The 21,107-nt window shown below is 40.3% G+C and overlaps 1 protein-coding gene across 6 annotated transcripts in view; it reads right to left on the reverse strand.

The window, feature by feature from the left end:
- RBPJ (recombination signal binding protein for immunoglobulin kappa J region) overlaps positions 1-21,107 on the reverse strand; it is a 105,922-nt gene that overhangs the window by 43,044 nt on the left and 41,771 nt on the right. Inside the window, exon 1 of one of the 6 annotated variants that reach the window (XM_023757723.1) lies at positions 17,496-17,555. The exons of the other annotated variants lie outside the window; for them this stretch is intronic. Within the exon in view, the coding sequence (XP_023613491.1) occupies positions 17,496-17,530 (35 nt within the window). The 5' untranslated portion in view covers positions 17,531-17,555. Of the gene's footprint in view, positions 1-17,495; positions 17,556-21,107 lie in introns of those variants that run through there. 6 annotated transcript variants of the gene reach the window in all.

The raw sequence follows: 21,107 nt of genomic DNA on the forward strand, positions 1-21,107 counted from the left end.
CCACCCAGTTCCCACCCCACCCTCTGCCCTTACCCCGCCCCCCACTGTCCTCATCCATAGGTGTACGATTTTTGTCCAGTCTCTTCCCGCATCCCCCACACCTCTTCCCCCCGCCCCCCACCGATAATAGTCAGTCCATTCCCTTTCTATGCCCCTGATTCTATTATAATCACCAGTTTATTCTGTTCATCAGATTATTTATTCACTTGATTTTTAGATTCACTTGTTGATAGATGTGTATTTGTTGTTCATAATTTTTATCTTTACCTTTTTTCTTCTTCTTCCTCTTCTTAAAGGATACCTTTCAGCATTTCATATAATCCTGGTTTGGTGGTGATGAACTCCTTTAGCTTTTTTTTTTTTTTTTTTAATCTGTGAAGCTCTTTATCTGACCTTCAATTCTGAATGATAGCTTTGCTGGATAAAGTAATCTTGGTTGTAGGTTCTTGGTATTCATCCCTTTGAATATTTCTTGCCACTCCCTCTGGCTTGCAAAGTTTCTGTTGAGAAATCAGCTGACAGTCGTATGGGTAGTCCCTTGTAGGTAACTGACTGTCTTTCTCTTGCTGCTTTTAAGATTCTCTCTTTGTCTTTTGCTCTTGGCATTTTAATTATGATGTGTCTTGGTGTGGTCCTCTTTGGATTCCCTTTGTTTGGGGTTCTCTGAGCTTCCTGGACTTGTAAGTCTATTTCTTTCACCAGGTAGGGGAAGTTTTCTGTCATTATTTCTTCAAATAGGTTTTTTTTTTAAATTGTTTTATTGCTTAAAGTATTACAAAGAGTATTACATATGTCTCCATTTTTCCCCACCCTTGACAATCCCCTGGCCTCCCCTACCCCCCAGTGTCTTATGTCCATTGGTTATGCTTATATGCATGCATACAAGTCCTTCGGTTGATCTCGTACCCTCCCCTCCTGCCCCCCAACCATCCCCGGCCTTCCCGCTGTAGTTTGAACAGACTGTCAAATAGGTTTTCAATATCTTGCTCTCTCTCTTCTTCTGGCACCCCCATAATTCGAATGTTGGTACGCTTGAAGTTGTCCCAGAGGCTCCTTACACTATCTTCATATTTTTGGATTCTTTTTTCTTTTTGCTTTTCCGGTTGGGTGGTTTTTACTTCTTCGTATTTCAGATCTTTGACTTGATTCTTGCGATCCTCTAGTCTGCTGTTGGGAGTCTGTATAATAATCTTTATTTCAGTCAGTGTATGCTTAATTTCTAGTTGGTCCTTTTTCACAACCTTGAGGGTCTCACTAGACTTATTGAGGATCTCATTAAATTTATCGGCGGTCTCACTAGATTTCTTGAGTGTCTCACTAAGTTTATCGGCGGTTTCTAGAAAATTCTTGAAAAACCTTAAAAGTGTGGTTTTGAATTTTATATCCAGTAGTTTGCTTTCCTCCATTTCTGTCATTTGTGACCTGTTTCTTTGTCTCCGCATTTTTTATGCTTCCCTGTGTTGATACAGTGGCTTTCTGTGCTAGGTGTCCTATAGGGCCCAGTGGCTCAGCCTCCCCAATTACCTGAGGTGAACCCTCTTGGTGCACCCCCTTGTGGGCTTTGTGCACAGTCTTGTTGTAGTTAAGCCTTGATTGTTGTAGGTATCTCTGGGAGGAATTGACCTCCAGGCCAATTGGCTGTGAGAATCAGCTGTGTCTGCAGTGGGAGAACTTCTGTGCTGGAGACACCCTTCTGGGGCAAGACTTGCTTCAGTGGGGCTTTGGTGCTCACTGAGTCTGGCCCCTGAGTGTGTCCCTTATGGATCTGAGGAGTTGTAATCTGGATGGTCCCACTCTGACCACTGGGTACACTGGCTCTTGGATCTCTGAGGAGGTGCTAATTTAACCTCTGTCTGAGGCTACCCAGCAGGAGCTCAGCTGTGAAGGAATACAAGCTGCTGTGGGGCCTTGGGCCAGCTGCAGTTGGTTAGGTAATTTTCAGATTGCAAAGGGCCAGGCCTTTCATATGCAAAAGCTGGCGCATAGCTTGGGCAGGGCGGGGTCCCAGGGGATCAACAGGGCGGAGCAATCAGCTATGGCTGCTCCTCAGTCCTGCCCTAAGAGGCCCTGCTTCTCAGTGTCCTGGTAATCGCTGCAAGCACTTCTGAGTGAAAGCCGCCCTCGAGGTCCGACCGATGCCAGACAGTCTAGCCCAGCTGTGGGCAAACTACGGCCCGCAGGCCGGATCCGGCCCATTTGAAATGAATAAAACTAAAAAAAAAAGACCGTACCCTTTTATGTAATGATGTTTACTTTGAATTTATATTAGTTCACACAAACACTCCATCCATGCTTTTGTTCCGGCCCTCCGGTCCAGTTTAAGAACCCATTGTGGCCCTCGAGTCAAAAAGTTTGCCCACCCCTGGTCTAGCCTCTCCCTGTATGAGTCTGGGTCCCCAGAGACTCGCCCGGAACTGGAGTTCAGAGCAGTAGGGAGCTTGAGACTCCCTCCCGATTGAAAAAGACAACCGTGTCCTCAGCTGCCAGCCCTTTCCGTGTGCACCTCCATACCTCTGCACTTTACTTCCACACTGCACCTCCTCTGAGTTTCAGTATGCTTTTCTCATTCCTTCTAGTTGTAGAATTTCCACTCAGCCAGCCTTCCTGTGGTTCTGGATGATGTCTGCTTTATCTTTTTGTTGTATTTTTGAAGTGGTTGTGAGAGGCAGCAATTTCCGGTGTTTACCTATGCCGCCATCTTGGTTTCTTGAGCTATACATTTTTAATACACTCTCCTCTTTAGTCATTATAAAGTAATTCTGTAAGGTATATATTTGCCCATTTTAAAGATGTAGAAAGCATCTTGCCCAATGTCACAGAGTAAATAAATGGCAGCAGAGTTGAGGTTTAAACCTACATGCTGACTACATAACTAGCATATGGTATACTCCCCTTCATAAAGAAACTAGAGGCCCGGTGCATGAAATTCGTGCACGGTTGGGCCGGGCTAACCTCTCGCAATCTGGGACCCATTGGGGGAATGTCAGGCCTAAACCGGCAGTCGGACATCCCTCTCGCAATCTGGGATGCTGCATGCACCAGTGACCATACTTTTCATACAGGTGAAAGGCATCCTGCTATTGTATGGGCAGCTACATTTTTTTGCCCTGATTATAAAAAGTACTACATAATATGATCCTTCTGAGGCAGTAATACCATTTTCCACATCTTATTGGGGGGCGGTGGGGGGGGGACGACACACAAAAGCAGAGAGAATTGGCTTTGTCACACAGTTGTAAGTGTCAGAATCAGGGCTGACCACAAAATTGCAAGCCAGAGTCCATGCATGTCATCGCTGCAACATCCTGTTTTTCCTTCAGTGTTAGAGTAGCTTTGCCAGGTTTTAATTTTTAAATCTAAGAGACTGTTCCCAATATATAGGGTAGGGTCCCTAGGCCTGGCTGGTGATCAGGGCCATCTGTGGGGTGACCGGTGGGCAGGGCGATCGGGGGGTTCCTGCTGGCACCCACCTTAGCTGGCGACCTGGTGCCGCCCGCTGGCTGGCCCTACCCCCCGATTGCCGCCGCTGGTCACCTCCCTCTCAGGGGACAGACGCTCAACCCAGGATTGGGGGCAGCTCCTGCATTGAGCGTCTGCCTCCTGGTGGTTAGCGCATGTCATAGTGACCAGTCATTCCGCCATTCAGTCAATTTGCATATTAGGGTTTTATTATATAGGATAGGCCAGTGGTCGGCAAACTCATTAGTCAACAGAGCCAAATATCAACAGTATAACCATTGAAATTTCTTTTGAGAGCCAAATTTTTTAAACTTAAACTATATAGGTAGGTACATTGTTATTAACTTAATTAAGGTACTCCTAAGGCTTAGGAAGAGCCACACTCAAGGGGCCAAAAAGCCACATGTGGCTCGCGAGCCGCAGTTTGCCGACCACGGGGATAGGCTAAATGGACTAACAGAAGCCTTTCAACTAGCTGGCTGAGGGCATTACTCAAGGGCAACCTGTATTACTATTTTTTAGTTGTAACTGGTTATGCCAAAATAACTAAAGGAATTAACCATCTATACATATAAAACCCTAATATGCAAATAGACTGAACAGCAAAACAACTGAACCGGTCGCTATGATGTGCGCTGACCACCGGGAGTGCACACGGAACATGGCGGGCGTCGGCAGCAAAGTGCGAAACATGGCAGGCATTGGCTGCGGCAGGATGGTGGAGCAGACTGGGGCGCTGGTCGCTGTCATCGGGGTTACTGAAAATTCTCTGCTCCTGAGAACTGCGGTCCCACCTGGCGCTTGCACCTGCTGCTGGCACTGGCCCCTTCACACCCGCTGCTACCGCCAGAGCCGCCGCTTGCACCCACTGCTGGCACCCAGAGTTGGCCCCGATTGCTTGGCACCGTCAGCAGGTGCGAGCGGCGGCTGCTGGCCCCGATCGCCCCTCAGGGCTTCTCCACTCCTCCCTGTTCCTGAGGGGCGATCACGGCTGGCAGCCACCTCTCGCACCCGCTACCAGCCCCGCTTGCACCCACTGCCAGTGCTAGAGCCGCCGCTCGCACCCACTGATAGCGCTGGCCCATCTTGCACCCGCAGCCAGCGCCGGAGCCGCCGCTCGCACCCGCTGCTGGCTCCCAGCGCCAGTCCCGATCACTCAGCGCTGGTCCTGATCACTCAGCGCCATCAGCAGCTGCCGGCCCCAATCGCCCTTGAAGGCTTCTCCACCTCCCCCTGCTCCTGAGGGGGGATTGGGGCAGCAGCCACCACTGGTACCTGCTGACAGTGCCAGCCCCGCTCGCACCCACTGCTGGTGCCAGCCCCAATCACTCTGCACTGTCAGCGGGTGCGAGAGGGGCCGGCAACATCAGCGTGTGGGAGCAGCGATGGCGGGAGCAGGGCTGCTGGCAGACAGGGGATGGGGCCGTGGCAGGAGTGGCTGGGTGGGGGGTACAGAGGGTGGGCTGAGACCTGCTCCTCTGCCCACTGCAGCCTCATGGCCCACAGTTCCTTTCAAGGTGCATGAATTCGTGCACTGGGCCCCTAGTGATGTTAATAAAGACAAATAAGTTCAAGAAGAATCTAACTCCTACATGGTAACCTACTATTTCCTCTGAATAGGAAATAAGGTCTTCCTGAAGAGATAGATGAAGGCATAGCACTTGAAGAAAAACAACCAATAAAATTTTATTTTATTTTATTCTTTTAAGCAAGATTGCAGTTATAAACAGCTTAAATACCTTGTTCACAATCACAGTTACAGGCTGTGGAGCCTAATTTGACTTAAGATTTCTCTATATTTGTGGTGTTCCAGTTATTAACTTGGATGATAAAAGTTTTAGAAACCAGATAATGTTGGTTATGCCCATGTCCATTCCTTCTTGGTCTGTTCTGTACTTTTGTTAGGTAATTTAATGCTATATGATATTGTTTACGACCTCATACTTTATAAACAATGGGTGTCTGTGACTATGAATAGTTTGGTATTTTCATTAACCCTCAAATATTGAAAAGTGACTTTAATTGAAGTAGCACCAAAAAATGAGCAAATAACCCACATTTCTGTAAGAAGAATTACTTATTATTCTCTTTGATTTTATCCAATCAGATATTCAATTTTTAAAATAAAAACCAAAAACCAAACCAAAAAAATATAATGTTTTAGTAGTAACATCAGCAAAGCTGTTAAGAACACAGGTTTTAGAAACACTGAACTGTTGATTAACCCATGATTTGCAGTTATGGAATGAAAGGCAAAAATCTACTCCTAAATCTTTTTTCATAGAAAAGATTTTTTTGAACCTTCGAAACTGATTAAATGTAGCATTATAGCATATGATTAAAGTAAAAATGCCTCACTGGGTTTGATATAGAATCCTATATGATAAAAGCCTAATATGCTAAGTGTCTGGTCATCCGTTCAACCAATCAAAGCGTAATATGATAATGATATGCTAAGGCCACTCAACCACTCACTATGATGTGCACTGACCACCAGGGGGCAGATGCTCTGACCAGTAGGTTAGCTTGCTGCTGGGGTCTGGCCAACAGGGACTGAGCAAGATGGACTGGACACGCCCTGGAGCCCTCCAGCGGTCCCTCCCTGTCTGGCCAACCTCCCGCGTCCCTCCCCAGCCCCGATTGTGCACCAGTGGGGTCCCTCAGCCTGGCCTGACCCCTCAGGGGATGTAAGAGAGCCAATTTTGGCTTAATCCATCTGGCCAGGCAGGCCAAGGGACACCACTGGTGCACGAATTTGTGAACCAGGCCTCTAATATTTTATAAAACCCAGGGAGTTTAAGATATCTTTAAAACAATTCCTTGCTTATATATTTTAAGAGCAAAGTTAACTTTATAAAGATAAAGTGGGGTGCAGCCAGAATCTACCTAACAGCTTAAAATGCTAAAAATTTTAGAGACAGTTAACAAATGAGATAAAACTTTGCAGTGATGCCACTACCCTACTAATTATTCCAAATATCAAACATCTTTGGGATCTAACACAGAATTTAACACAGGTTTATTACATGACTAGTTTATTATATTCTGATTTAAGTGTAAATTTTCTTTCCTGCTGCTCTAAAATTATTCAAAAATTAAATTAAAAAATTAATGTTAACAATGGTCTTCTTTGGAATACCCATTACATGAAGTCAACAATTACATAAGCATGCTTGTGCAACATCACTCTTGCCCTCATAGGAAACATGAACAAGGGAACACAAGCGTTCGCCTGCTGAGCTAGAACAGCATTTCAACATGATGCACCACTCTCCAGGTATCATCCTCAGGCTAGGAATCTTATAAACATTAATAAGATTACATTGTTTCTTCAGTATATAATAAAGCATCTCCAATAATTATTGTGTGCATACCAATCCTCTTTTTGAACCAGAAGTAAGTTTGACCAACCAAGATCTTTTCATAACAGGTGTATGGTGTATTTAACATTGCAAAAAACAAATAAATAAAAAACTAAATAGTTAAGTACCCTAGGGACACTATAATCCCATGAAATAATAAATTAATTCCTCACTGTAACAAAGAATCACTGCTATCCAATTTATCTTTTTGATATTAGAGGTTGTCATTATCTCATTTGCATGAGTAGATTTTTCAAATTTTTTTTAAAAATATATTTTATTGATTTTTTACAGAGAGGAAGGGAGAGGGATAGAGAGCCAGAAACATCGATGAGAGAGAAACATCGATCAGCTGCCTCCTGCACACCCCCCACTGGGGATGTGCCCGCAACCAAGGTACATGCCCTTGACCGGAATCGAACCCCCAGTCCGCAGGCCGACGCTCTATCCACTGAGCCAAACCGGTTACGGCAGATTTTTCAAATTTTATGCATACTAATGAAATGTAATTTTGATTAAATGTAATAATCATTCTTGTTACATATTTAAAGGGAAAAAATTATTATTCTAGCCTGTTGGGTTGTTTTTTTTTAAGTGATAAGTGACAGCTCAGATAATGTTGGTTATGCCCATGTCCATTCCTTCTTGGTCTGTTCTGTACTTTTCCTTCAGGCTGGGACTGGCAAATGAAACACAAAAATCTATGTACCATCATTACTTAATAATGTTCATATAATCCTATGGCTCAAGAAAATTTACATTATCCAAAATATATTGTTATATGTATAACTTTAAGCTGGCAAATTCATTTTACTTTAACTTCGCTAGCTTTCCCCTTCTAAAATAACAATGCTCTTGTAGTCAAAGTAAGAAGAGACATGGAAAATGTTAATTACATAGTTAAATCTATTTTCATATACCTGGAAGTGTAAAGTTTTTTTTAAAAGTTTTCCTTAATCATTAAATATTCTGTAAACAGTATTGAGGTTCCCACATATCCTCCAATCCATCAGATTTTTCAAATAAAAAACCTACATAAACACTACACGTATATTACACACTTCCTTTTTGTTCACCATGGAGATGCAATATTGTTTTCTCCCATAACAGACACATTTGCTTCTGTATTTACCAATCTGTTAAGGAAGTATATGACCACAAATGTATTGAAAACAAACATGATAAAAGCTATCAAAACTTCACCATCTTAACACCTTTTCTAGCTAATAGATGTTTCACACGAGAAAACCAAGTCAAAAACCAAGGCAGGGGCAGAGGGGAAGACAAGAAAAAACTTTTTAAAATATAAAAAAATTTAGTAATTGTACTGCTACAAAACAAAATAAAAACACATAACAACATTAGACCTTCTATTTTAAAAACATAGAGCTGGCTGGAAAAACAACCTCAAGTCATGTGTGAAATTCATCTGCCCTTGGACTGTGAAACTAAAAGTAATTTCCTCTATTTTTCTGTATTTCACAAATTTTCTGTTTAATGAAGAAATACAATTAAAATAAATTAAGGCAAGAAACACTGATGCGGTATTTGCAGAAAGGAAATAGAAAACAGCCTACTAAGTCACACAACTTTGAGCAAGACGTCAGCCTTTGTCGTGCTTCAATTATTAGTTTTGAACCTGCTCTTACCCTAAGAACCACATTAAATAGCCAATACTGCTTAAAATTTCCAGGTGTAATCAATGGTCCTTGGCTACTGGAACAAAGATGACCAAAGTATGATGTATTCTCCTGGACCAGGGGTGGGCAAACTTTTTGACTCGAGGGCCACAATGGGTTCTTAAACTGGACCGGAGGGCCGGAACAAAAGCATGGATGGAGTGTTTGTGTGAACTAATATAAATTCAAAGTAAACATCATTACATAAAAGGGTACGGTCTTTTTTTTTTTTTAGTTTTATTCATTTCAAACGGATCCGGCCCGCGGGCCGTAGTTTGCCCACGGCTGTCCTGGACTATCACGTGTATGTAACATGTTTCATAAACAGAACAAATATCCTATGGCCCCATCAGGTAGAGTAACATGCTCCCCTTCTTTCTCCTATACTGGGTAGAACATTTGAAAAGCACTGTTTCCTTAATTTTTAAAGTTCATTTATCCTATTTTTTCTTTTCCAATAATAATAATTTCAAAAAAACAAACTTAACTTTAAAACAAACTACCAGCAGTTTGTAAAGAAGCAGAAAGAATGGAAAGATATAAATGCAGGATGACGGAGACCATCACCTCCAGTCATTGTCAGTATCTGGCTTTTGGGGTATCTCCAATATTATTACCAGATAAAGGGTACCTTCCCAAAAATCCATACCTGAAAAGGGATTGTTCCCACATTAAATCTGCAGTAGCCACCAGCCTCATTATCCAGATGGCACAACTAAGTTGTGAGAACAATGACTTCCATTAACATCACATATAAAGATCTTATATGAAAATCATGCACCTTAAAACCTATGGATGGCTTCAGCAAGAGGTGGCAATGAGACGATGAGCAAACTACTTCAGTTTCATGTATCCAGAGACTGACTGGGACAAACTGACATCAAATCCTCCTATTGTGATGCATCAAGAGGAGCAAAGTGTCTCTTCTATGATATTACTGCCCCAAAAATGCAGAGCCTGAATCTAAGCATGAAGAAACATAAACCTAAATTGTGGAATAGTCAACAAAATAACTATACTTTAAAAGGATCAAAGTTATGAAAGGGAAACAAAAAATAAATAAAATAAAAACAAAAAACAAGGAACTGGCCCAGATTAAAAGAGACTGAAGAACCATGATAACTGAATACAATATACTATCCAGAATTTACTTCTGCTATAAAGAACATTACTTACATAAGTGACAAAATCTGAGTTAAACCAGATTAGAGAAGAGGATTATATCAATTTTGATTTTCTGGTTTTGATAACTATTAAGAGAATGTCTGGTTATTAAGAGAATGTCCTGCCAGGCCAGTGTAGCTCAGTGGTTGAGCACTTACTCATGAACCAGGAGGTCATGGTTCAATTCCCAGTCAGGGCACATGCCTGGGGTTGGGGGGGTACACCCCCGGTAGGGGCATGCAGGAGGCAGCTGTTGATGATTCTCATCATTGATGTTTCTCTCCCTTCCTTTGTAAAATTAATAAAAATATAATTTTTAAAAATGCAGACAATGTCCTCGTTTTTAGAAACACTAGCTTTAGTACTTAGGGCATGGTATCTACTTCTTTTCAAATGTTTCAGGTAAAGAGAGAGAGAGAGGGAGGGAGAGAATACAGAAGGATAGAGCAAATGTGGTAAAAATGTTAACACTTGTGGTATCTGGGTGAACTTCTTTGTAATATTCTTTCAATTTTTCTATAAATTGCAATTATATCACAATAAAAAGGCCACACTCAGAGAAGCACTAATCTCCTGATCAAGTTGCTGGCCTAACCCTGCTTGCCACGAAACCTGGTGGTGACAAACCTAACCAAAAAAAAAAAAAAAATCAGTGGAAGGTGACACATAAGATACTCTGTGGCCAGCTTCTTGGCATAGCTTTTATGTTGTTATGAAAGTTATTTAAGAATTGCTTACTGTTGCCCTGGCTAGTTTGGCTCAGTGGATAGAGCGTCGGCCTGCGGACTGAAGGGTCCCAGGTTCAATTCGGGTTAGAAGCATGTACCTTGGTTGCGGGTACATCCCCAGCAGGAGGTGTGCAGGAGGCAGCTGATTGATGTTTCTCTCTCATTGATGTTTCTAACTTTCTATCCCTCTCCCTTCCCCTCTGTAAAAAATCAATAAAATATATATATATATAAAAAAGAATTGCTTGCTGTAGATTTAAAGTCTGATAATACCCAGTGTTGGTGTACACGTGGTTAAAAAAAAACTCTCATATACTGTTGGGAGTTTAAATTTGTGCAATCTTTTTGGAAAACACTATTATAATTCAAGATGTGCATAGCTTTGAATTTCTAACCATTTCAATTCTGGAAATGGATTATTTAGGGAGACAATTGTGACTGTGCAAAAATAAAGTACCATTTGTATTAACAAAACAATTGAAAATCCATGTGTGCAACTAGGAATAAATTGCTGGTTACACAGCCCCTCCCAGTCATCCTATCCTATATAATAAAAGGTTAATATGCAAATCAACCGAACGGCTGGTCACGATGAAGCACACTGACCACCAGGGGGCAGACACTCAATGCAGGAGCTGCCCCCTGGTGGTCAGTGCACTCCCACGGAGGGAGTGCCACTCAGGCAGAAGCTGTGGCGAACACAGCTGCAGTGGCAGGAGCCTAAGGATGTCCGACTGATGGCTTAGGCCCGCTCCCTGTCAGTTGGACATCCCCCGAGGGCTCCCGGACTGCAAAAGGGTACAGGTCAGGCTGAGGACTCTCCCCCGCTTCCTCCCCACTCCATGCACAAATCTTGTGCACTGGGCCTCTAGTGCCTATATACAACGTACAAAAAGCTATCCAGTTAGTAGCATTAATTTTTGAGTGAAGAAATAAGACCTACATTCCATCCCCTCCCAAGTGCATATATAAAACAACATGCACATCCTTCACATACTTATTAGTGATAATGGTAAACAGCAGCAAAAATTCCATTTTGCTCTAGAATGCATTATATACTTCTACAGATGTTTCATTCTTTACTAATTAAGTCTGGCTTAGGTAAATAGCAAAATGCAATTGCATTCTTTGGACTTCGACTGAAAGCCATTAATACACCAACTCTAGAATACAGGTGGCTTAAAATAAAAACAGAGAATGGCATATAAGACTTTTAGCACCCCGCCCCCACCAAACTACCTGAGTTGAGCATATTATTGCTGATAAAGCTCAAAAGTAGTAAAAATGCTATGCCACCAAATCTGTACAGATGGGTACTAAAAGACATGTACAAGAATGTTCATAGCATCATCAGACATAACCCCAAACCAGAAACAACACAATGACTATTGTCAAGGGTCAGATAAAACTACAGAAGCAGCAGCCAACAGAGCGCTATTCAGCAATGAAAGTGAACCAACTATCACTACACATGCGATGTTGAGTACTAGCCAAAGAAGCCAGACTCTAGTACAAAAATGCATAATTCTGTTTACATGAAAACAAAAGCAAGAAGCAAAATTAATCTATAGTGCTTGACAGATTACAGGTTACCTATGAGAGGGAGGTACAGAGACTAGGAGGGGCCACAAAAAGGGCTTCTAGGGAGCTGTTAATTCTTAAGTCTCCATCTGTGTGGTGATCACACATGCACATTCACTCTGTGAAAATTCACTCTACTGTACATTTATGATTTGTGTGATCTGCTATTCTGCAGGCATATTACTTAATTTAGAAATCTATTTCTTATACATATTGTTTAAAGTTTTTGGAATGAATGGCTGATTTTGAAAATAAGTTCTCTCCTGGTTGAAAGAAGTTCTTTCCTGGACTCTATTCCTATTGTCTTCAAATTCTATTTTAATATCAAAATTTTACAAGACAGTGACTTCTCATCCTCAATTACACCATTGCAGGATATATGTATTTCATATTTAAAAAAACTTAAAATATTGAGCCAATGAGGATGTATGTTCTGATGAAATTGGTCCTCTTTCCTTTCCATCCAAATTTCAGGTAAGATGTTCCAACAATCTTCTCTCCTACTTAGTAGGCAAGTGATTAGATACACTGTGGTCCCCCATTTGGCAAATCATCTATCACAAGAGTATACATTTTTTTAAAAAAAAAATCACTAATTATGCAATGCCATGAATAAATACTGAATATGTACTAGGATTAGAATGTTCCTGTTGTTCATTTGAAAACTGGCTTCCTTTGCCTATCTCACTAAAACTGAGATGAATAGGGAGGAGAGAATGGTGTAATTGTTTTCTGAGATTCTGGTTCCTTTCTTCTTTCATTAACCATTTAACATACATTTAAATGCCTACTGTGTTAGGCACTGTTCTAGACCAGGGGTGGGCAAACTTTTTGACTCGAGGGCCACAATGGTTCTTAAACTGGACCGGAGGGCCGGAACAAAAGCATGGATGAAGTGTTTGTGTGAACTAATATAAATTCAAAGTAAACATCATTACATAAAAGGGTACGGTCTTTTTTTTGTTTTTTTTTAGTTTTATTCATTTCAAACGGGCCGGATCCGGCCCGCGGGCCGTAGTTTGCCCACGGCTGGTTCTAGAACCTTGGAACACATAGCAGCAATTAAATTTAAACATGGCTCCTATCCCTATCAAATGCACTACAATAGCAGCTACAGGAGGGCCATCCTTGGGCTACATACCATGCATGCGTATCTCACTTCATACACATATCAATCTTACAAGGTAGGTGCCATTATTCTCAGCTTAGCAACTACCGTGCTCAAGTTTACAAAATGGTGAATTTGGTCCAAAATGTAACTAGAGTATAATGTTCACGATTTTCCATATTGTGTACATTGAAATAGAATTTAATTGCATGTGAAAAGAGTGCCCAGAGAATAAATTTTTATGGGAGAATTATAAAATGCACTAATTGATCCTAAAACTTTCTATAATACAGCATAGATTGTTTGTTTAAGTGAGGGGTCGACAGAAAACCTGAAAGGAAACTGTCATTCATTATCCTCCTAATAACTTCAGCTACTGATTAAATTTTGTAAGGGTTAAGAGTAAATTTTTCTTTGATTACTAAAAAGTGAGAAAATGTTTTCTAAAGCTGTAAATAGATAAAATTCATGAAATCTAAAGACATCTGCCATGGGAGCCACACCTTGGCTATTGAATACATGTAAGTATATACCATAGACACGTGTACGACTGCATATGTGTATGTCATAAATTTGACAATTATTCTTGCATTTTCCGTGAACAAGGGGAATAAATTACAAATGCAGTGGGAACTATGAAAGTTTCATGACTTTAGTGTTTAGACTATCAATCACTTTCTACAAAGGACATTTTTTCAGAGTTAAAAAGGACCAAGAAGCTACACAGACATCTTCAGTTTAACAAAGAGGTTTGGCAGTCTTCATTTTTCTGTTGGTAGAAATTATACAAACACAGTACCAGCCCAACCTACATCAAACCATGTTTGGCTAATTTGCTAAACAGCCAAACCTTTAATACACAACTTGGTATTCTAAAGTATTTTAATTCAGCAGGGCATCTGCCCTTTATTTTCCTTTTAAATACTGTAGATTAGAACACTTATAGATGGTATAACCCAAATAAGGTCTATTGCATAAAGGAAAAGCTATGATTCGGGTTTGTAAGGAGTTAAGCTGTTTCAAAGAAGCATGTCCCTAAAGGCAAAAAATTAAAAATAACAATTATCATCTTAAAACATGTAACATAGGACACTGAGTTAAAAAGGAGAATATGCAATATGCAAAAATAATAAAATAATCAAAATTCGTATGTTCAGAATGAGGAAAAGCTTTCCAAAATGTTTCTAATAACACCATTACATGAATAAGGAAATGGCATTCTGCTTGAGTGTTAATACCCAAAACAATACATTTCTTTTGAATTGTAATTTAGCTTTCTGTTATCACATGTCATATTATAATAATCAAACCTACATTTGTGGTAAAGCCAAAAACCACTCTGAAGAAGTGGTCGTAACCACAATTGAAAGCTTAAAGGATGGCTTCCTGCCAACGTGTATCTGAGCCATTAACCTGTCACACTGCCTTCATGCATTGCTAGGACAAAAAAAACAACAAAAAAACAACCCCAGCAGCTGGCCTCCCAGGAGATCCTGATGGTACAAAATCTGATAGCAAACTGGTTTGCCTTTGGTGGCACTACAGGCAGCCTAATACTTCAACTACCATTCAAGGAGGTTCTGCTCAGCACAGGCAAAAGGAAAGGTTCTGAATTGAGGTTTACTATGAAGTAATTAAAAGTATTCAAGCCCTGGCCAGTGCTGGCTGGCATGGTTGTCCTGTACACTGAAGGGTCAAAGTTTTGATTCAGTCAGGGCACACACCTGGGTTGTGTGTAATGGGAGGCAACCAACTGATGTCTCTCTGGCATCAATGTTTCTTTCTCTCCTTTCTCTTTTTTCTCCCCTCCCCTCCCCTCCCCTCCCCTCCCCTCCCCTCCCCTCCCCTCCCCTCCCCTCCCCTCCCCTCCCCTTCTCTTCTCTCTCTCTCTCTCTCTCTCATCTATCTATCACCAATGGATTTCACGTAACCCCCTTACACCTCCTCCTTTGATTATAATGTATAAAATAAGATGCAAAACTATCATTATCTGGAGCATTTTCTCAATCCGTTGAGATTTTGCTTCTAGGCAATGTCAGTTTGGCTCAAATAAACTCATAAAAATTCCCTTCAAGTTTAAATCTTAGTTTACATGTTCTCATGCAAAATGCCTTGCAAAGTCACAATGCCATAGGTTACTGTTGTTACTAGCTCAACAGTAGCAATGTTTGTTAATGAGACATGTTGACATGTCAAAAAAGTGATAATCCAGTTTCTAACAAATTCTATGAAGAACTGGTATCAAGATCTAAATGGGGCTACTAACAATACACCTGAAAAGGAGCCCTTAGAAGTTTATATTCCTTCATGTAGTTTTGTTGAGTCTGAAACTGAAGGGTGATAAGAAAAAATTCTAAGATATTCTAACTTAAATTACAGTGGCTGGAGAGTGAAAGATAGAACTCAAACAAACGACCTCTCACATCCCTTGTTTTTGCTGGTTGGAATTCCGGATTAATTTACAGGTGGCTATTTTGGAAGATTTACCTCTGCTGGGCATTCTAACCCAATCCCTCTCTCCCCCTTTGTTTACATGTGGGCTTTCTGCACTGCTACCCCAGCCAATCTACAAAAGCAGCCATTTCTTCTTCCATAGACCCTGCTTCACCTTCCCCCACCCCCTTTTGCCTACAGTTCATGTAAATTCTTTCAGGCAACCTCCTTCTCCTCCCTCCACATTACTTGAAGTATAAAAAATCTTGCAAAACTCAGGTATGGCAAACATGCAGTTTTTTCTACCTGGCCATGCTGTTGTTTTTTAAAATATATTTTTATTGATTTCAGAGAGGAAGGGAGAGGGGGAGAGAGAGAGACAAATATCAATGATGAGAGGGAATCATTGATTGGCAGCTTCCTGCACGCCCCACATTGGGGATTGAGCCAGCAATCCCAGTATATGCCCTGATTGGGAATCAAACCGTGACCTCCTGGTTCATAGGTCCGACACTCAATCACTGAGCCACACCATTGTTTAAACTCCACACCCCCAAACTGGTCTTTTAGCTAGCATTTTTTTTGCTGAATAAAACTTTACTTACAAAAAAGACTTTCAGCCATGGAAATTAAAGATTTTTAGTTTAACATTTTGGCACCCAAATAAAGGGCCACGCTTTGATAAAGCAGAAAGGAATGCTGCTGTCCGGACTCACCGTGTGACATTAACAGAACCCTCAGATGTGCTCCTTCCTTTTTCTACCCCTCTGATACCCTGGACTGAGCAAACCTACACCTTGTGACAGAAGCACACGGTTTTATTGGAAAGTATATTCCCTCAGGAAAGTGTCTGGAAGTAGCACCCAAAACGTGATGAGATTGCTCCCTCAGTGTGCCTGTGGGGTGGGTTCCACGTTCACATCAGAATGTGATGGAAAGAACCATCCTCCTTCCTCAGACTGGTGGGTTTAAGGGGAAGCCCTTAACTACCTTTGTAGTTTATGTTTGTCTGAGATCATTGAGCTCAGAATGGCATCTTATGGACATTGCACGTAATTACTGTTTCTCCCAACCCCCACTCCACCAATGCTATTTAAGTTTAGGTATAGAAACTGTGAGAATGGACTTTTCCATGCTTAAAAAAGTACTCACCCATTTACTGGGAAGGAGAACTCACAAAACAGCAGTCTACGGACCTGAAAACAACTTCCCCATCCATTATTGGTTGAAAGCATTTTAAATTGCAGGAGTCAAAACTCCAGCCTAGCTGGCATGGCTCAGTGGTTGAGTGTCTACCTATGAACCAGGAGGTGACTGTTTGATTGAGGGCTCCATTCACAGTGTGGGGTGTGCAGGAGGCAGCCTATCAATGATTCTCTCTCATCAGTAATGTTTCTCTCTCTCTCAATCCCTTCCTCTCTGAAATCAATTAAAAAAAACACACAACAAACACCCTCCAAAACTTCCAATCACTCCCCTAAAACACTAAAGGGCTTTTAAAATAAACAAGGTTGATTTGTGTGCATTTCTTTTTGTCTAAATGGGCTAAAAATGACAAGTTAGAATTGCTCAGAATCTTTTTCTCCCTTCTAAATTTAGACTGACAAGAGAAAATATTTGTGAAGCTAGCTTCTTGGGCCTAAGTTATGGATATATTTTGAGACTTATTTGTACTAAGATGGTTATTTCTGAATGAGTAGGAAGAGCACTGTAAATTGGACAAGGAAAGTTCTAGAAGGTTTATAAAGAGAAATCTTAAAAAAGGGAAATTTTATATCAGGTAAAGCTGAATAAGATTTCACTCAAATAAGCAAATTTAAATATCAAAAGTAAACTGATACAAGAGATTTGTTCTTTTTCACTGGGTTAAAAAAACAGTTTTTTCCTGTATTTATCATTCTGCTCCAGGTAAGATATTATGAAAAAGTTTTCTACTTAAAAAGCAAAGATTCTATGTTTTATTAAAATAGCTGTGTTTTACCCTGGCTGGAGTGGCTCAGTTGGTTGGAGTGTCATCCTGTGCACGGAAGAGTCGAGGGTTTGATTCCCAGTCAGGGCACATAACCAGGTTGCAGGTTCAATCCCCGGTTGGGGAGCATATGAGAGATAGTATATTGATGTTTCTCTCTCTCTCCCCCTCTCCCTTCCACTCTTTCTAAAACCAATAAAAAATAAAACAAAATAGTTTTATATTGTCTTAATAGGTACTTGATTTACTCAAGAAAACAATTGTCTCTAGAATAAGAACTAAGGTTTTACTAACAATAGGTAATATCTATTTTTGTTTCATTATCTCTTATAGTCATTTTGAGTAAATGGATAATTTAATATTGCTTTAAATTTCTCAGGGTTCTTAAAAAGAGACTTTCTTAACCTGGAATTGGTTTTGAGTTATTTTAATGGCTCCTGGAATATCTCTAATATTTGCTCTCCTTATAAAACAGAAAATTTAAGCTAAGTAGGCCAACTTGATATACTAAAATTATATGGAAAGCTTTGTCAAATAAAGAGTAATTATGTGTATTTTATTTACTTTTTCATTTTTAATTCTAATTATCTCAAAATGTTATATTAGAGAAAAGCAAATTTCTTTGCCACTGCATTATATAATCAGATCTGTAACATGTCATTTTAAGTATTTTTGTCACTTACAGTCATTGTTCTACTCTTATGCTTTTGCAAATGTGTTTCACCTTCAGGAAGATCCATGGAAAAGATTCTGACATCCTAAAACAAAGGTTTCTGAGAATGAAATTTCAGATCATACCTTTAACTGGATGAAGATTTATAGAACTCTAAAATACTGGAATCATTCAATACTGGCAAATGATCAAGATACAGAGGAATTAATTATGGGACTGAATGATTGAGGATAATTAATTTTATGCTCTTTTGTTTAAAACATTGCTAATCTTGTTACTTAATGACCTAGAGCAGTGATGGCGAACCTTTTGAGCTCGGCGTGTCAGCATTTTGAAAAACCCTAACTTTTCTGGTGCCGTGTCACATATAGAAAACTTTTGATATTTGCAACCATAGTAAAACAAAGATTTATATTTTTGATATTTATTTTATATATTTAAATGCCATTTAACAAAGAAAAATCAACCAAAAAAATGAGTTCGCCTGTCACCTCTGACACGCGTGTCATAGATTCGCCATCACTGACCTAGAGCAACTTGGTAAGTTATACCTTTGTCGTTTATATTTTGCTGCCCACTTGATCCCTCCAGAGGAAACTCTTAATAACTATTATTTTCATGACAATATGATTACTTATAAAAATTCAGTAAGAATCTGTTCTCTTTATAAGAGGACACAATTGAAAACTGGCTTTATTACAAAGGCAAATAGAATGATAATGTTTGAGAAGATTTAAAAGAGCCTATATGATCAATTGTTATTCTTGTTACATTTATACAAATAATCAGGCCAGATTTATTGAAACTACTAGTAGACTCATGCAATAGGTAAGTTTTAATTTGGCAATATTTGATAAATGATTTAGAGCAGTGGTTCTCAACCTTCCTAATGCCGTGACCCTTTAATACAGTTCCTCATGTTGTGGTGACCCCCAATTTCATTGTTACAAATTGAACGTAATTAAAACATGGTGATTAATCACAAAAACAATATGTAATTATATATGTGTTTTCCGATAGTCTTAGGCGACCTCTGTGAAAGGGTCGTTCAACCCCCAAAGGGGTCTCGACCCACAGGTTGAGAACTGCTGTTTGAGAGGAAATTGCATTTCAATAGAAACTGTGTGTGTGTGTGTGTGTGTGTGTGTGTGTGTGTGTATGGATATTAGATTCTGTTAACTGTCTTTAAAGTTTTCTTTTTCACCTGTAAACTAGACTACATTCTGAATTCTTTTAATTTTAAGTATTTGGCTACACCCCTCCAAACTAACATTCCATTTTTCTAAAATCCTCTGATTTGGAATTAAAGCGCAGCTAGATGACTTGATATAAACATCAGAGAAATCACCATAACAGCTCATGCTTAAACAACCTCAGTAACTGGTGCTAGGTAAGCTGGCACATCTGATGACCTCACCAGAGACATTCCAAGTGCAAAGCAGGAGAATCGGATGGCCACTGCTGGCCGTCACTCCCGCATTAGAAGCTTTATGCCTTCCACCCAGAAATCTCGACTGACAACCTTACAGATGCAGAAAATGCATTGATAATGTAGGTGAGCCATTAACTTTTTTCTTTTGTTTCAATAAGAAAACACCTCTTCTTTAGATGCCTAACTGCTTCCAGTAACCTTTTAGTAACCTTTGCTATACCTGTTGCTTCTTTCAATTATGTAGATCCATAAATCAAGTCCCAGCTAATATTAACTCTTGCTCAACAGACTGAAATAGCCACTTACACCTTTCCAGAAAAAGTTACTCTTAAAAAAACTACTAGTAGTTTTCTCATTCGCAGAAATGGAAATCCTCATCAGTGGCTGATAATACTAAAGTATCTCTCATCACCTAGCTGTAATCCTTGGACTTCCCTCCTCCATGGGACATGATGGCCTAGGAATAAACCTTCAAAGCAACATGGGACAACACCCTGAACATTAAAGGGCCATTTAACCATAATTAAAATCATGCAAACATTCTACAGGAATGTTTTCTTCAAAAGATCTAAATGAAAAGGGGGCAATGGTAAGAAAAAAATCTTGATGCTCTAAATTACAATGGCCTGCGAATGAGAAACCCACAGAACTGTAACAAAAGACTTCTTGGGGTCCCAGGAGCACGCCTGCACCTTTCCCTTCCCCCTCTTCTTCCCTCTCAGGTGTGCACCTCCTAACCTTTTAAGGGACCCCAGGGGACTTGCAGCCAAGGGAGCAATGGGTAGGGACCCCCTTTTCTCTTGACTCTCCAGTGAGCTGACAACAGCCCTGCCTTAGCTCATTTCTCTCCCATAACATTTCTAGAGACAAAGCAGTCTCACCTAGTCTCCTTCCTGTTGCTTCTTTTATCCTAAGCCTTTGCTTGGTTCACTGTCCCAGCTTTAATAAATGTACTCTCAAAATCAAAAACAACAAAAAGATTTCTCACATGCCTGTTTTGCCTGTTGGAGTTTCAGATTAATTTCCAGGTGGCTATTTCCTCAGATTATTTTAGCCAGGCACCATCTAACTACGGAAGCCCCCTCTTGCTTACACGTGGGCTGTCCGGACTGCTACCCTCAGCCATTCCACAGGAGCAGCCATTTCTTTATTCCGACTCTGCTGGCCCTGCTTCACCACTTCCCACCGTTTTGCCTACAGCTCAAGTAAATCCTTTCAGACCACCTCTTTCTTCCTCCCCCCTGGTAGTTTAGACTCCATGACCCAAGACCAGTCTTTTGGCTAGTGTTTTTCCTCAATAAAACCAAAGATTTTTACATTTAATATAGGAAAACCTGCATATACCAGATGCAGGTCTCCAACAAGTTCACCCAGGCAATTTTTTATTGTAATAACAATATTCAAATGCTAATATAAGACCCATTATGTCTAAGCCACTAATAATGATGTGGTTAACAATTCTGGGCTTTTAAAATGGTGATAGCACCTAAATTTAAGAAATTCTCAATGCTAAGTATAA

The sequence above is a fragment of the Myotis lucifugus genome, unplaced genomic scaffold (genome assembly GCF_000147115.1).
Source record: "Myotis lucifugus unplaced genomic scaffold, Myoluc2.0 scaffold_112, whole genome shotgun sequence".
Lineage (NCBI taxonomy): Eukaryota > Metazoa > Chordata > Mammalia > Chiroptera > Vespertilionidae > Myotis > Myotis lucifugus.